We start from the raw sequence: 17,244 nt of genomic DNA, 5'->3' as shown, positions 1-17,244 counted from the left end.
CCCAGACTCACTAGCCAGCTCTTGAATTTTCCCAGGTGTTCCTGATGGTGGGTTGGATTTTTGGGGTAACGCCTTATAGATGAAACATCTAAAGGTTTCTTGCAGTTTTCTCCCTAAAATGCTGGAGATTATTACCAAAAAACTAGGCTTGCAGGATCGATTGTATTCAATGCTGAAGCCAAAGATCCTAAATCCAAACAGCATAGAGCTTTGGGTTACTTAGCACTTAGTTCCAGAGCTGGACTGAATTTTTCTGTTTGGGACCGTGACCATAGGCGCTGACTCTGTGGGTGCTCCAGGGCTGGAACACCCACGGAGAAAAATTGGTGGGTGCTCTGCACCCACCAGCAGCTCCCCGCCTGCCTCCCTGCTCCAACTCGGCTCTGCTCCGCCTCCTCCATGAGCGCACCGCGTGCCTGCTTTTCCCCCCGCCCTCCCAGTGCTTGTGCCGCAAAACAGCTGTTTTGTGTGGCAGGCAGGGAGGGAGGAGGAGGGGGAACGTGGCATGCTCAGGGAAGAGGTGGGGCTGGGATTTGGGGAAGGGGCCCAATAGGGGCAGGGAGGGGGCGGAGTTGGGGCAGGGACTTTGGGGAAGGGGTTGGAATGGGGGCAGGGCAGGGGCGGGGAAAGGGTGGAGTCAGGGAGGGGCCGGGGGGGGCGCGACCACACACCGGTGCCGGGGAAAGTTGGCGCCTATGACTGTGACAAAGTTGCAGCGCTGAATAGCCTATTTTTGAGGGGGGGTTCCCAACAAAAATTAAGAACATAAGAGCGGCCATACTGGGTCAGACCAAAGGTCCGTCTAACCCAGAATCCTGTCTTCTGACAGTGGCCGATGCCAGGTGCCCCAGAGGGAATGAACAGAACAGGGGATCCTCAAGTGATCCATTCCCTGTCGCCCATTCCCAGCTTCTGGCAAACAGGGGCTAGGGACACCATCCCTGCCCATCCTGGCTAATAGCCATTGATGGACCCATCCTCCATGAACTTATCTAGTTCTTTTTTGAATCCCGTTATAGTCTTGGCCTTCACAACAGCCTCTGGCAAAGAGTTCTACAGGCTGACTGTGCATTGTGTGAAGAAATACTTCCTTTTGTTTGTTTTAAGACAGCTGCCTATTAATTTAATTTGGTAACCCCTAGTTTTTGTGCTATGGGAAGGAGTAAATAACACTTCCTTCTTTACTTTCTCCACACCGGTCATGATTTTATAGACCTCTGTCATATCCTCCCTTAGTCCTCTCTTTTCCACGCAACATATGAGCATGGCGCCATCTAGCTAACGCCTTGGGTAAATCTCATCGCCACATGGGCCGGGGATCAAGTTTGAAAATGCTAGGTTCCTGGTTTCTCTCCCTTCTACCACTCCTCGGGGACAGGACTGTTGAGGAGGACACAGAAGATACACAGGGATTCTAGGAAGCAAAGAAAGTAAGGGCCTGGTTTTTCAGAAGTGCTGAAGATCCCACCAGCCCCGCTCCTGCAGCGATTCCCATGCAGATGCACAGATCCTGCTCGTGTGAAGCACTGTGCAGGATCAGATTCATAGACTGCAGTGGCTTTGACAACCCTGGCCACTTCTGATACAGAGAAGATGTTCTCAAAAGGGCATCTTTCCGGGTTAATAATAATCCCTAGTTATACAGTGCTTTGCAGATCTTAAAGGCTTCACCAACGAGTTCAGTACCATTTACGCCATGTCACAGATGGGGAAAACCGAAGTACGGAGTGGCAACAGTCACTTATCCAAGTCAGTTGATGGGCAGATATGTGTGTGTCTTATAAAATCTCATCGTCAACAGAAATTTGTCCAGACCTTTCTTTAAGAACACAAATTAAACAGAACTTAAAACATGATTTTATTTTTTTTTAAGTGAAAGTTCCCCTTTTGCCAGCGCTAACAAAATCATTCTGGTTTCATTGGGGTAACATTGTGTCAGTAACATGCATACTGAGGGATCCGAACAAACGTTATTTTAAAATCTGCCAATGTCTATAAAAAGTTATATGCGAGTCGGGGGAGAATCTGTGTGGGTTTGTTATTTATTTCATATCAGCTTCTGTTTTTGAATAGAGGGGAAGAATTTCTCTCTTTCTATGCCCCCTCTGCTGTTGCTGTTTTTTTTTTCTAGTTCTAAGCTGTTGCCTTGTTGCTATTTAGTTAAATATTAAGAGCTCAAGTAATGGGGGGGGAATCTAATTGCATGGCTCCCTCTTGTACAGGCTGTTTTTTATGGTGAGAGCAAACACAGACTCTTTACTCTATTAAAAGGTTATCCCGATCCCTGAGGACATGCTGTAATCCAACCAGATTGCTGAATAGCTGTGGATCATAAAACCACAGGGAGTGAAAATGCCAGCTCGCTGCAAGTTAAATGTTAAAAGGCACCAGCAGATAGGTGATAATACCCTTTATTTATATAGCAACGCATTTTACAGGGGGCAAGGATGGTCTTGTGGCTAAAACTCTTGCGTGGGAATGAACAGAGATGGCTTTGATTCCCAGCTCTGCCACACGCTTCCAGTGGGTTCTTGGGCAAATCACTTAATCTCCCAGTGCCTTAGTTACGCATATGTAAATTGGGGCTAATGCTGCCAGCGTGAGAACTTCAGGACTGGCTGTACAGTGTCTAAGAGCTCAAAGTGGCCCTGATCCCAGCTGGAGCTCTGGGTGCTACTGTAATATAAATAATGTGGACCAAAGTCATGCTCCTGAAAGCACCAACCTTTGGGTGGAATATGGTGGATGTCTACCGGCATGGCAACCTTACATGGCTAATTAGGGTAGCAGGACAAACTGAGAGACAGAATATAGTTACCCATGTTGGAACTTGCTCGGGACAATAGAGCTATTTTTGTGAACCTTTCATGGCCGCAAGGGGACAGGAGCACAAGCTGTAGGAAAGAGGAAGGCTGGCCTAATGGTTAGAGCCCCAGCCTGGAACTCAGGAGAAGTGGGTTAAATTCTCTACTTTGCCTCAGTCTCCCTGTGCCTCGGTTTCCCCATCTGTAAAATGGGGATAATAGTGACTGTGAGAACAAACAATGGAGGACTGTGAGGTGCTCAGTTACTACGGTGCCATCCGAGTGAGCGAGAGGGGACTGAGGGCTCTTTGGAAGAGCCACGTGGTCCAGTCTCCTGCTAGCTAACCCCAGCACATACACTTAAAGCTGGCTTAGGGGGTTTGTTCCTTGTGGGAGGCTGCTCCAGACCCTCCCACACTCTGCTGGGTAGAAACCTTCCACTAATTTCCAGTCTGAATTTGTTCATGGCCACTTTATCCCCGTTTGTTTCTTGCCAGCATTGTCCGTTAGTGGCACTAGCTCTTCTCCCTCCCCAGTGTTTAACCCACTCCCCTGCTGTATTTATAGTGAGCTGCCAGAGCCCTGCTTAGCTTTTGTTTTCCTAGCCTCTCTTCGTCCCCTCTTATAAGACAGGCTCTCCGTTCCCCTGACCGTCCTCGGAGCCCTTTCCTGCACCTGCTCCACTCTGAATTCATCTTTCTGAAGTTGCACCCAGTATTCCAGATGAGGCCTCTCCAGTGCCTTGTTCAGTGGCATTGACGCTTCTCTAGCTCGACTGACTTGCCCCCAGAGTCGCAGCTGCCTTTTTGATGGGCTGCATTAGCTTTCCAAAGCACCTCGGCTGTAGCTGCCCTCACGTTTCCATCAGATGAAAAGAGAAAAAAGGGAGCCATCCAGGCTGAACTTGCCCTGCACCGGTGAAAATCCCTGCACTTGGATTTCCAGAGTCCTGATCCTTTGGGGTGGCCCAGCTCAAAGAAGGCAGGGGCATTTTGGATGAAATTTTGTCTCAAAGGCCTGCTTGGGAATGACACTGTCTCTCACTAGCTAAGGGACGCATTCAGGCTCTGTCCCATCAGTGCAATCGCTCTGAAGCAGCTGTAGCTAGTGAAAATACATGGCTCAAACCCCATGCAACTAGTTCTCCTCCTACAGCTTCTCCCTAGGGGAAGCAGTGCAAGGCCCAAACCTACAGCCTATTTTTGAACCGGGTGTGGGGAAGAGGAGGTTAATAGGACCTTTTGAATTTAAGCAATGTGTGTCTGTTAGTGTGACGGCTGCAAGATCTCGGCTGACATTGGGGATTGAACCAGTGACTTCCTCTGGGGGTTCTGGGCAGGTGGGAGCTGTAACAGACCTCCATCCTCTGCACATCAGGCAGAGAACATGTAATACACAGACCAACAGTTTACACTAGAGTATACGTGTCAGTTACGCTACTGTCTGTCTAAGGGCTTGTCTACACATGAATCTTATTCTGGATTAAGGCTGGGTGTGAACTCAAAGTGGAACTGCTAGTCCAGAATAACTCCGTGCGTAGAAAATATGTAAGGGATTTATCTGGCCCTCCATTACAACTGTATCTGAACCCCGTCCCAGTCTAATGTATTTCTTCTCACAAGACCCCTGTGCAGTAGGGCAGTGCTGTTACACTCATTGTACAGATGGGAAGAAACCCACAAGGAGACTAAGTGACTTGCCGAATTTCATGCAGGAATTGAAGCTGGTCTCTCAAGTCTCAGGCTAGCCACCCTAACCAGTGGGCCAGGCTTCCTCTCGACTGCATGACAGCTACTGTGTAGGAATCCAGGGCTGCACTTGCCATAAACCATAGAGCAAATATACTCGTTAACTGCATGCCTACCCCCCTTTGAAAATCCTGGCCGGTCAGAGAATCAGGTCTGCCCCAGCCAGCTCCGCCCACTCTTCTGTTTCACCTGCCTGAAGTGGCGGTTCCTCTCCAATGGGACAGGGCCGCCGGCTGCCCTGCTCCTGTTCACCTGGCACCTGAGCCTTGTCACCTGATCTGAGGGAAGGACGGATTCTCTCTGGAAATGGGTGTGGGCCAGAGACCAAGGCAGCAGGTGAAGCTGCAGTAACTGAGGCTGTGGGCTGGGGAACTGAGCAGGGCTGGCAACCCAGCCTGGAGCTCCCAGCACCTTCCCAAGCTGCTGGGGCCCTCCCCACCACACACAGGGCTGGAGCTGTGCTGGGGTGATAAGTTTCAGCCCCCCGAGAGGCTGAGCTGGGTCCCAGAGGGCCAAGGCCCCTTTATGGGGGGTGTTCCCCATCTGCTCCTGTGGAACAGGAAACCCGCCTCTGCTAGTCCCCTAAGCCCCTCCACCAACTCATTCCCTCTGCACTTTGCCTGACCCCCAAGGGACTGAAACCCCCTAGCAGGCATGGCAGAGCAATGAGGAGGGAGCGGCACACTGTATCATGGCCATGCAGCCAAGGTACAGCTTTTGAATGGTGTTGCAGGGGCTCAGATACCCCGGCACCAGCAGCGGTTTCCCTTGGGGCATTGTCCCACTGGGCTCATCCCTGCCTAAATAATGACCCAACCAGCGCTCCTTTCATCCGTCTAGGGCAGGAGTGGCCAACCTGAGCCTGAGAAGGAGCCAGAATTTACCAATGTACATTGCCAAAGAGCCACAGTAATATGTCAGCAGCCCCCCCATCAGCTCCTTCCCCCTCCCCACTCCCAGCACCTCCCACCCACCAGCAGCCCTGTCGATCAGCTCCTACTCCTCCCTCCCTGCACCTCCCAATCAGCTGTTTCATGGCATGCAGGAGTGAGGGCATGGCAGGCTCAGGGGAGGGGGAAGGAAGGGGTGGAGTGGGGGAAGGGCCTGTGGCAGACCCCGGGGTTGAACAGTGAGCACCCCCCGGCACATTGGAAAGTTGGCGCCTGTAGCTCCAGCCCCGGAGTCGGTACCTGTACAAGGAGACGCATATTAACTTCTGAAGAGCCACATGTGGCTCTGGAGCGACAGGTTGGCCACCCCTGGTCTAGGGGATAGAAACATCCCTGGGGTTGGACAGAGACCTGCCCTGTGCAGCTGCTTCCCATGCTGTGTCCCTGGAGCGGCTGGCTCGGTCCATAGTGCGGGCAGCTCTACACACCATCCTGCCAGGCTGCCCGCAGCCTGGCCTTCACCTTGAACTGCTGCACTTGGAGCACCACGCCAAACTTGCCCTCCAGTGCAGGCAGCGGCTGGCCCGGGGGGACCTCCAGGGTGAACCTCTGCAGGATCCAGGCCAGGAAGAGGAAGATCTCCATCTTAGCGAGGGCTTCGCCCAAGCACACCCGGCTCCCGGCTCCGAAGGGCAGGTAACTGGGTGAGGGTGAGTACATCCGATTGCCCTCCTCATCCAAGAAGCGACCTGCAGGGGGCGCAGCGGCCTCATTAAAGGGTGGGACAGCATCGTTGGTGAGACGTTTCCTTATGTGTGGGGTACCTGGGACTGTGGTTGGGGGACGGAGCTGTTCTACAGCAGGATTAAGCCAGCTCTCCCCCCTTCCTTTGTGTTCAGCTACTGGCCAAAGGGCCTGGGCAGACCCACACTTGTGTGGGGGAAGTGGGGGCTCCGGGCTGAAGCTGGCACAGGCCCATGAAGTTATGGCTTTCCCCCACAGCCCCAGCCTGGAGAGAGATGTGTAGGGCATATACTGGCCCAGTCACACGGTGCACTTGGTGCCTCTCATAAGGGCAGAGACCTGCCAAACTCATCTCACATGTCCCTCCAAAGGGCTGTGCCATGGTGCCAGCTTGTGGTGCCAAGGCCCGATTTGTAGCAGCAACCTGAAGGCGTGAGCTCTGCACCCTAGACCTGGTCTCCTACACTCCCCATCCCACTTGGGTCTGTCCTGAGTCCCTTGCTCCATTCGAAGGAGCGAGACAAGGTTTCCGCACTTGGAGCCTCTCTGATTTATCGCCAGCCCTTGTGTGCCCCCTGATCCTGACAGCACTTGTCTCCTGGGAAAAAGCTCTAGCCTGGCACAGCCCAGCCTGCATAAGGTTAATACAAGGTGGGCCAAACTGGTGCTGCACGCAGGAGGCTCCAATGCAGCTGGTCACCTGTGGGCCCAGCACTGCCCAGAGGGAAGCAGGTCCCATTGCTCAGCAGCGCCCCCTTCTGGATGCTTGAGGAACAGCGTCGCTAGGCTCCACACAGCCCTACACTGTCCTCCATCTGGGAGGATGGGGACTGGGGACTTGAGGGAGGGCAGCATCACCTAGCCCGGGGAGCCCCCCAAGCTAGAATGAGCCCCTGGCCGCTGCTCTCTCCGCCAGTGATCTGGGCTGCAGCCAGCTCCAAGCTTTGTTCGGCAGTAACAGAGAGGCAAAGTCTGGCACTTCCCTCTCAACCCAGCCTGGCTCAGCAATGACCCCGTCGGCCCGGGGGGCGGAGATGGGTGGGTGCTGATACTAAGCCCAAAGCTTCAGCCAGGAAGGGCAGAGAAAAGGACCCACCTGGGTTAAACTCCTCTGGCTTATCCCATTCCTTCTTGTCGTGGTGAAGGGACCAGAGGTTGATGATGACCTGGGCTCCCTTTCGGATGGTGTATTCCCCAATGCTACAACGTGGTGGGAGAGAGAATAATTCAGTGTGTCGCTCTGCCATCGCCTCCTCCCCCGTCAAAGGAGGGACAGGGCTGGGCCATGAGCTGGGATTTGCCCAGAGAAGTCTCACCTGGTGTCCGTAAGGGCCACATGTGGGAGCAGCAGAGGGGAGACAGGCTGGATGCGCAGGACCTCACTGATAGTGGCCTCCAGGTAAGGTAGCTGCTGCCTGTCGCTGAGCTGGGGGTGTCTCTCAAAGCCGATCTTCTGATCCAGTTCCTCCCGGATCTTCCTCTGCACCTGGAGGCACAGCCCAGCTGGGCCAGCATTAGCCGAGGGAGGGGATTGCTAAGGGCTACAGGTCTCCCTATGGCAAAGCATGGCACTTTGGTCCAGCTACTAAATGACCTGGGTAGAGTATGTATACTACTGCCCCCTAGTGGATCGAATCAGGATCCTCACTGTGTGTCCTGGGCCCTGTAAGGCCAAAAGCTAATGGAGATTCTCTGTTAGGACTGTCTGAATTCTGTCCCTAGCTTGGTGCGCAGCAGAGCCCCAATCGATAGGTCTCGGCGGGGCCCGGCTTTGTCACAACATTGACCCAAAACCGCCTGTTTGGCCCCTCCAAGCAGGACAAATGTGAAGGATTTGTGGGCCAAACAACCGCTGTTAAATGCTCGACTGGGTCTAGCGGGGTTTCCAGGGACCCCGGCGTCATTGAGCGGGACCCTAGCCCAAGCCAGGTAAGGGGTAGCTACTCCAGAGGAGGTTATTAGTCTAGGACAAACAGGAAATGCCTGGGGACCAGGCCACTGGGGACACGCTTATCCCGCCCTCCATGTTCAACAGCCAGCCCTGGGGCCACTCCAGGAATGGCCTGGAGCAGGGAGCACCCTAGAAAGGCAATCTGAGCGCTCTTCTCCAGCAGGCTCTGTGCTTGGGGGTGGGTGTGGGGCGGAAGGGCCATGGGGGCAGGGGGGACACGCGCACCTCCGGGTAGTGGAGCAGGTAGAGCACAGCCCACTTGAGCACGGTGCTAGTGGTCTCGACGCCCGCCCCGAAGATGTCGGCCACGGTCATGAGGATATGGTCGTCTGTCAGCTCCAGGGGTAGGGCCAGCCGGCTGTTGTTGTTCTCCATGTTGAGCTGGGTGCGCAGCAGGGCATCCATCAGGTCATTGGCCGAGTCACTGCCCAGCGCTTCCTGCAAGGGGGGCAGGACAGCAGGGGTCAGAGGTGGCCACAAGGGGAGCTGAGCAGCCGGGCCCCTCCTGGCCCCCCTCTACTCCTCAGCGTCAGTTCATACGCTGGGGAGATCCGATGGGCTTAGGGGGGTGGCTGTCCCCTCCCCAGCCAGAGAGACCCCCACCAGGAGTGGATGAGGAGGTGTGGGCTTGACACTCCAAGCCATGTGAAGGTGGCCATTCAAGATGGACAGGAGCAGCTTCTTTGCCCCCCACCTGTGGCTAAACCTCCCACCTCCCCAGCACTCCCTTCCCCCGCCCAGTGGGGGCTGGGGACAAGGGCAACATTCAGCCTTGCCTGGGAAATGACTGAGTAACAATACTAATCCTGGATAATAACACCTCACTCTCCCCAGTAGGCCTCACAATGCTTTGCAAAGGAGGGGGGCAGTACTATTAGCCCCATTTTACAGATGGGGAATCTGAGGCACAGGGAGGGGACATGACCTGCCCACAGTCACTCAGCAGGCCAGCAGCAGAACCCTAGGCCTGTCAATGTGGCTGGGAAGTATCATTAGCCTCATGTTACAGGTGGGAAACTGAGGCATGGGGCGGGTCCGTGACTTGGCGCAGGCTGCACACTGGGTCAGCAGCAGAGCTGGAAATTGGACCTAGATCTGCGCTGCTGCAGGACGTTTTTATTCTATCCACTCCAGTGTGGGGTTCGGTGGCAGAGCTGAGCGTGGGGAGCCCAGGACTGGGGTAGCAGCAGGGTGCTGGAGCAGGCAATCCCATGCTGTAACTCCCTCCCCACTGTACACCAAGCACTGAGGGTGTGGGAAAAGTTTCTTTTCCTTAGAGTAAGGTGAGGATTGTTATGGGTGGGGGAGCACTTGTAAACCCCTCCCTTCATACAGCCCCACCAGTCACAGCAGGTGATGTGGGCTCCCATCCCCTGGGTCATGCAGGTAGCTGGTCAGTGGGGCTCCTGCTGCCTGGGGACAGATCAGCAAGGAGGGATGCAGCACTGGGGCTGGCAGGGCCTCAATGATTTGGAAACGTGAGGTGCAGATTGAAGCAATACATCCCCCTGCCCAGCGGCTGGGTCCCAGGTCTGAGCCCCTCCCCAGGCCCGGCCCCATGTCTGGGCAGCCTGTGAGCGGCCACACTGAGCCACCTACCTTGTGTTCCTTGAACTTCTTCTGCAGCAGTCGGTCTCTGACCTCGATGCAACTCCTCAGCAACGCCAGGTCCTTGTTGGGAAAAATCTGCAGGAGGAACAACCAGCGGTGACACCCATTCACTCCACTTCATCTGTGGCAGGTGTGTATCCCAATCCAGAGCAAGTCCCCCCCCGGTCCCAAACTAGCCCTGTTTCTCCAGAGCCCTGGGTCTCCCAGCAGGTCCAGCTAGAGGGGGGCGGGTGGCTCACCGGGGTCCATAGGACCCTTAGTGTCAGGTGCCTTGTATGGGCAGCGAAACGCTGTGGTCCAAAGTCACCCACTTCTTCTCCTTTTGAATGGCTAGGGTAGGTAGCAACAACTACAAATGTCTAGCGATGTTTGAGAGCGAGCACATTGCTGCAGCAGTGAGCTGGGGAATGTCCTTCAGGGAGCAAGACGACAACCTTTGCCTGGTGCTTCTGTTAAGTGCTGGTGTTTTGTGTGCTCTGTGTTTTGTGCAAATCCACCAACGTACCAAGGTCATCAACTGGCCACTGGACGTCGTTTTACCGACCTCCCAATGAACGTAGCGACAATTCTATAGTCACCCACTGACTTCAGTGAATTCATGCCTGGTGCAGCTCCAGCCACCCTGGTGCTGAGCAGAGAGAGGTTCTATGGGCTACTAGGAGAGTCCCAGCCAACCCACTTTGGCCAGTGAAGAGCGAGGAGGGGCAAATTAGAGGTGGACTAAGAGCGACTGACCATCTCCCCTCTTCCACCACCCCCTCCAGCTCTCACCTGCAGCCAGGGGAAAATGTCCACCAGGCTCTTTTGGCCCACCGTGTCCACGATGCCTTGATTATACTGCAGCATGGCCTCAAACTCGGGGTCCCCTCGCCTGTAGCAGGAGTTGAAGCACAGCGAGCACACCACATTGGTGACGGCTCGGTTGAGCTCCGGGGCCATGTCCAAGAGGACGTCCTGCAAACTGCTGAGAGTCTCGCACAAGGAGGCAGCTTCCCGGCAGACTAGAAGGAAGGGGAGAGATGGTGGTGCATCTGGTGAGCACCGGGGCCTAGCAAGTGGGGAAAGAGCATTGAGCCTGGGATGTGTCAGCACAACTGGGGTGAGGTAGCTCGAACTGGACTAAGGGGGGGGCATGTCGTGCACAGGGCTGGAATAGCAGGGGGGCTGTGGGTCAGGATCGAGGGGTATTGGCAGCGCTGTGGGGGGATCCCATGACTGGAACAGCAGGGGGCTGTGGGTCGGGATCGAGGGGTATTGGCAGCGCTGTGGGAGGAGCCCATGACTGGAATAGCAGGGGGGCTGTGGGTCAGGATCGAGGGGTATTGGCAGCGCTGTGGGAGGAGTCCGTGACTGGAATAGCAGGGGGCTGTGGGTCGGGATCGAGGGGTATTGGCAGCGCTGTGGGAGGAGTCCGTGACTGGAATAGCAGGGGGGCTGTGGGTCGGGATCGAGGGGTATTGGCAGCGCTGTGGGAGGAGTCCGTGACTGGAATAGCAGGGGGCTGTGGGTCGGGATCGAGGGGTATTGGCAGCGCTGTGGGAGGAGCCCATGACTGGAATAGCAGGGGGCTGTGGGTCGGGATCGAGGGGTATTGGCAGCGCTGTGGGAGGAGCCCATGACTGGAATAGCAGGGGGCTGTGGGTCGGGATCGAGGGGTATTGGCAGCGCTGTGGGGGGATCCCATGACTGGAATAGCAGGGGGCTGTGGGTCGGGATCGAGGGGTATTGGCAGCGCTGTGGGAGGAGCCCATGACTGGAATAGCAGGGGGCTGTGGGTCGGGATCGAGGGGTATTGGCAGCGCTGTGGGAGGAGCCCATGACTGGAATAGCAGGGGGCTGTGGGTCGGGATCGAGGGGTATTGGCAGCGCTGTGGGGGGATCCCATGACTGGAATAGCAGGGGGCTGTGGGTCGGGATCGAGGGGTATTGGCAGCGCTGTTGGAGGAGTCCGTGACTGGAATAGCAGGGGGGCTGTGCGGGAGGCAAGGAAGATGAGACTGGAAAAGCAAGATGTGTCCCAGCTCATAAGTCAGGCCCAGGAAAACTCGTGGATAATTTTTTAAAAATTCCAGGCAGCATCACGGGTAAAGTATCGATTTTCCCAGAATAAGTGCAGCCACCAAGTCCTCCCCAGACTGATGTGATTTCCCTGCAGGAAGGCAGCAGTACCAAGTATCCATGTGGGCTGATCTCATGCTCGCTGTGGCTCGTAGCTCGTTTTCCAAGCAGCGGTGCCACTAGCTATGTGCCTCGCCTACAACCGGCTGCTGACCCCCTCCGAACTGCTGCTCTGCTGTGACACTGCCATGCTACGAGCCCCACCGAGCACAAGACCAGCACACATGGATGGCCACTTCCACCACCCCGCTGTTGGAAAAGTCACAGTTCAGGGCTAATGCTGTGATTTCTGCGCAGGCAGTGAAATCTTGCTTTTCGCAGGGCCCTAGTCGTGATTAAGGAATGTCAGCAGAGCTGTGATATGCAGAGCCCAGGGCTGGGATAGCACTGGGCCTGCAGGGTGGGATTGGGCGGTACTGGCAGTACTGCGTGTGCAGGGAGCCCAGGCCTGGGGGAGCTGTGGGTTGGAATTGATGAGGAGGTGTGCGGGGGGAGGGGTAACCTTTGCCATGTAATTAGTTTAGGGTGGCAAATGTGAAGCACCCAGATTCCCCCTAGGGTTTGATGGCAATTGGCCCCAGACAAGCCTGGGGATGGGGGAGGGATGTAGCAGGTGAGGACCAGGTAGTGGGATAACTCCTCTACCTCCATGCCACGCCTGTCCACCCACCACCACTCACTCTCACACACACAACTGTGGGCGAGGGGGAGTTAGCACAGGATGAAAAGGCAGCACATTTAGCACTTTAAATGTCCCTAGGTGATGATAATCCTTTGCCCAGCTATAGTCCCGTTCCCCCCTGTAGATGAAGGCCTCAAACATATGGGGTAGGTCAATGAACAGATGGGAGAAACTGAGTCTAAGAGCACCACTGTGACTTGCCCAAGGAATCTGTGGAGGAGCAGGGAATATAACCCACTTCTCCTGGCTGCCAGCACTTCACCCTACCTGCTAGCCCATCCTTCCCCTCTGCCGCAGTTGGCCGGCCTCCCTAGATGCAGAGGCAGGGAAGTGACACTTACGGATTTTCTCCAGGGCCAGCGTCCCTTTTCCGAACATGGAGAGTGACGCATGCACTTGCTTGCGCAGGAATTTCCAGTGCGGGCTGTAGGTGGCGAAGGCGATGTCTTTGCCGTTCCTGGTCAGAATGTCTGTGGTCACCTGAGGACGAAGAGAGGGACATAGCAATCTCCTCTGCTGGCAGGACTGTGAGACGGGCGGGGGGGGGGGAGCCTGGCCTGGGAGCCAGCAATGTCACCTTGCCACTTCTGCACCCTGCTTTAGCCCATCCTGCTTCCCTGCAGGCCTGGCCACCCTGGGCATTGGAGCTGACCTGAAGCAGCTGTGCAGTGCCCAGCTCCTCCCGGGCCCAAACGGCTGAGCCAAGGTCTAATGCTCTGCATGGCCAGGGAGGACTCATGGGGCTGCCTCCAAGTCCAGAGCGCTGCGGGGTGAACAATGGGGACAGTGCCTGTAACCTGCACGGCACACAGGAGCACCTTGTCTTGGGCACTGGAGGCCCCCTCTGGATATTTAAGGAATGGCACGGCTGGGATTCGACAGGGGAGAAAATGGGCCAGCCTGGCCTCTGGCCCGCAGGTCTCTGGGGTTTGGTGCCTGAGCTTTGTCCTGTGTGCAGCTGGAGTTACAGGGCTGATGGAGTGGCAGCGTGGCGTGGGAGTATGTTTTCCTGCCCTGCACACTTGGCTGCAGTTCCAGTCTGATTGGTTAGGGTTGGGGGAGCAGTCTTTTACCTCCACAGAGTCCTCCTCCTCCCACCCCACACTTTCTGGCCCTACACAGGTTCAACGCCACTGGGGCTGGCAGAACTGCACCTTTTGCACACCTCTTGGACCAATGGTAAGTTTGGCCCTTTGGGGGTGTGTAAAGCCCTACACAGAGTCAGTGAAACCATTCCTAGAGCACATTTCATCCCAGAGCATCTACGAGCGCTTTGCATGTTATGCAGGCACCAGAGCAACTTAACCCAGCACTGAAATGCAGCCACCTCTGGGATGGAACGCAGCCCCACTTTAACAGTGCATGCCAGTCCCACCCAACAGTTTGGGACAAGAAGTGGCGTGCCCTCCTCCATTGAAACCAGAAAGGGAATGTGGTCAGGACAGGAGGTTCCTCAGGGACACATACATGTCCCTGGACCTGCAGCCTGGGTCAGCAGGATCACTCTGATGTTGTGGGGATAAATAAAGCAAAGGGGGGGAAAAGCTGAGTGGCCTTCAGGAGCCAGCTGTGAGTAGAGATGCTGCCGCGGTGGGGTCATTACTGTCCCATACTGAAGTAACCCTACTGTGACCCACGACACCCTCTCAGTGCCAGCTGACAAGGGGTTACAGGCATAGCTGGATTCTGGCCTGTAGATTCTGGTTCACCAAAGAATGTCTGGTGAGGTCTAAAGGGAAAGCCGGGGTCACACTGGTCATCAGAGGCGTTGTGACATATATGTACAGAGACTATGTGAGGCGTTATGCACAGAGACTGGAAATACGTTTTAACGTCTGTATCAAGACAGTGTTGGCCAGACAGGTTTTCTGTCAGAGAAAGGATGTTTGTTCCCCTGTTTCTCTGTCGGCGTGTAAATAAAGCATAGGAAGCTAACACTATGGGTGCAGATCGACATTCCAAGTCAACAGAGAGACACAAACACAACAGGGAAGAGCACACAGAAAAAACAAGCGACAGTGGGGTGAGGGGTGATACTGCTTCTGAGGACAGATAATTAACTTTGGGGATGCACGGAGAAGACAAAGAGGACACCCCCTTCTCCTGCACCTAGGAAGTAAACAGGCAGTGCATTTATTTCCCCTGAAAACTGGATCAGAACCAGCCTTGGTCAAAATTTGGGGTGAGAAAAACTGCTGTAGGCAGGAGGTGAACCTGTGAGTTAGTCTCTGGAAAGCATGGTAATCATTTTGTTTTATGTGTAACTCTTTGTTTCCAGGCTCCTTACTCACCACCTCCTGAAGCTCTAAACTCTGATAATAAACTTAGTTGTGTTTTCACTATAAATGTAGTTCTGGGCTGTTAAATCAAGTGCTCGTTTGGGGCTGAATCTGACCATCTGGTGCATATACTGTGCCTTTGGGGACAGCAAGCCTGGGATTTCTGAGTGTAGCCAGTGTCAGGGGCTGGCTAGCCCAGGGCAACACTTCAAAGGGATGTGGGGAGTGGGATGCACCTATTGTTGCCCTGCAAGTCAAAGTAAGGCCTAGCCCGGAGGAGAGTGCTTGGCTGGCTAACAGGCTGGCGGTGTTAGGAGCTGGCCTCCAGCTAAACCCATGCAGGATTCCTGTATGCTGGAGGTTGGGGGGTAACCAGGTGACTCACGAGCCTGGGTACCCCGAGAACCAGCCACCTTTGTCATGAGGGTGCCACCCATATGAGTAAAGAGGCTTTAGTTCCTGCACAGCAGCTCAAGGGTTAACAGGAGCATGGTTCCCCCCTGTGTGGGACCTCAAGCTGGGGGCTATGAACTGGTTGGGGAGTCTGGGGGTGGATGGGTCTCACAATCACCCCTCCCCTTCTTTCTGGCTAGATGGGAAGGAGGGGAAATGTGGGGATCACCATAGTGGAAAGGGTCTGACCCATTGCCCTAGTGTGTTTAGCACCTGTCATTCAATGACCTCAAAGCACTGCAAGGTGGGGTATTATCTCCCTGCTTTTAGAGATGGGGAAACTGAGGCGCAGAGCAGAGAAGTGCCTTGCACAAGGACTCCAAGCTGGCTGGGACTAGAATCCAGGTCTACCACCCCTGTGCTCTACTCTCTAGGCTTTGCTGCCTTTCTCTCCCAGGCAGCTAGAGGGACAGGGCCGTGTGGGTTACTTACGGTGTGGGGCCGGCCAGCGAAGGTCTTTCCCTTCTTCAGCAGCACCTCCTTGGCATGCAGGTAGTGGTTCACCACCACCATGTACTGGGAGCCCATCTGCAGGGAGTAGAGGCTGCCGTATTTCTTCTGCAGGTTGTGTAAGAGGAGATGGAACTGGCGGTTACCGGTCAGGTGCAGCAGGCTCCCGATGATGGGCAGGGAGGGCAGGCTCCTGGGGTACTTGGGCTTGGGCTCTGCTTTCCCCTTTGCCAGTCTCCAGAAGGAGAGGAGCGCCAGCACCAGGAGCAGCACTCCCAGGAGTGGGACCATCGTCCTTCGCTGTGGCTGTCGGCTCTCCCTGGAGCAAGTGAGGCATGGTCCTTTATAAGGGCTTTCGCTGACATTGCCTTGGCTTGGGGTTGCCTGTTGCCTTGCGGAGGGCTGTGTTATCAATAGGTTGGAAGATAACCACTTGCTTGAGCTGGAACACAGCCAGCCTCCCAGCTGCCAGCACAGCGAGAGCAGAATCTGTCTTTAGTAAGTTTGGCTAATTGAGCTGGTCTTTGCAAGCTCCTAAAAATCCCAGCAAACCCCCAGCAATATCAATATGGGTTGTGGGTTTGGCAGGCAGGGAGGATCAGCATTGCCTCATAGGGTCAGACCTAGGAAGAGTTACCTTTGCCAGGATGCAAAAAGAAAAGGAGTACTTGTGGCACCTTAGAGACTAACAAATTTATTTGAGCATAAGCTTTCATGAGCTACAGCTCACTTCATCAGATGCATTTGGTGGAAAATACAGTGGGGAGATTTATAAAATCTCCAAATGCATCCGATGAAGTGAGCTGCAGCTCACGAAAGCTTATGCTCAAATAAATTTGTTAGTCTCTAAGGTGCCACAAGTACTCCTTTTCTTTTTGCATCCTGACAAAGGTAACTCTTCCTAGGTTTGCTCTGACTCTATGCGGCAATGCTGATCCTCCCTGCCTGCCAAACCCACAACCCATATTGATATTGCTGGGGGTTTGCTGGGGTACTCCTTTTCTTTTTGCGAATACAGACTAACACGGCTGCTACTCTGAAACTTTGCCAGGATGTGTGGCAAGACTTTCTTATTGTTATGTGCATTACGGTAGCAGCTAGAGGCCCCAGGTGAGATTGTGGCCCCATTGCAGCACGTGCTGTACAGCTGCATCGTGAGAGCCAATCCTGGCCCCTAACCATTTACAATCCAGTTAGACAAAGGAAGATTTTGACCCCATTGTACAGATGGGGACCATTCAAGGAGTAAGAGACTGGTCAAAGGTGGGACTTGAACCCAGGACTTCAGAGTCCTAATTCAGTGCTTTAATAATCATGAGCCCTTCATAGAATCATAGAATCATAGAATATTAGGGTTGGAAGGGACCCCAGAAGGTCATCTAGTCCAACCCCCTGCTCAAAGCAGGACCAAGTCCCAGTTAAATCATCCTAGCCAGGGCTTTGTCAAGCCTGACCTTAAAAACCTCTAAGGAAGGAGATTCTACCACCTCCCTAGGTAACGCATTCCAGTGCTT

General features: G+C 54.6%; 1 protein-coding gene across 1 annotated transcript; it reads right to left on the bottom strand.

Moving 5' to 3' along the window:
• Positions 1–5,843: 5,843 nt before the first annotated feature.
• LOC119858827 (steroid 17-alpha-hydroxylase/17,20 lyase) lies at positions 5,844–16,021 on the bottom strand. The gene is made up of 8 exons (XM_038410281.2): positions 15,713–16,021; positions 12,890–13,028; positions 10,520–10,749; positions 9,737–9,823; positions 8,363–8,575; positions 7,503–7,672; positions 7,283–7,386; positions 5,844–6,191 (listed from the first exon to the last, which is right to left on the bottom strand). Exons 1-8 carry the CDS (start codon positions 16,019–16,021, stop codon positions 5,923–5,925), a joined length of 1,521 nt encoding a protein of 506 aa, XP_038266209.2. The 3' UTR covers positions 5,844–5,922.
• Between the last annotated feature and the right edge of the window lie 1,223 nt (positions 16,022–17,244).

The sequence above is a fragment of the Dermochelys coriacea genome, chromosome 7 (genome assembly GCF_009764565.3).
Source record: "Dermochelys coriacea isolate rDerCor1 chromosome 7, rDerCor1.pri.v4, whole genome shotgun sequence".
Lineage (NCBI taxonomy): Eukaryota > Metazoa > Chordata > Testudines > Dermochelyidae > Dermochelys > Dermochelys coriacea.
Note: the sequence above shows the minus strand (reverse complement) of the source record. Positions and strands in the feature narration are given on the sequence as shown.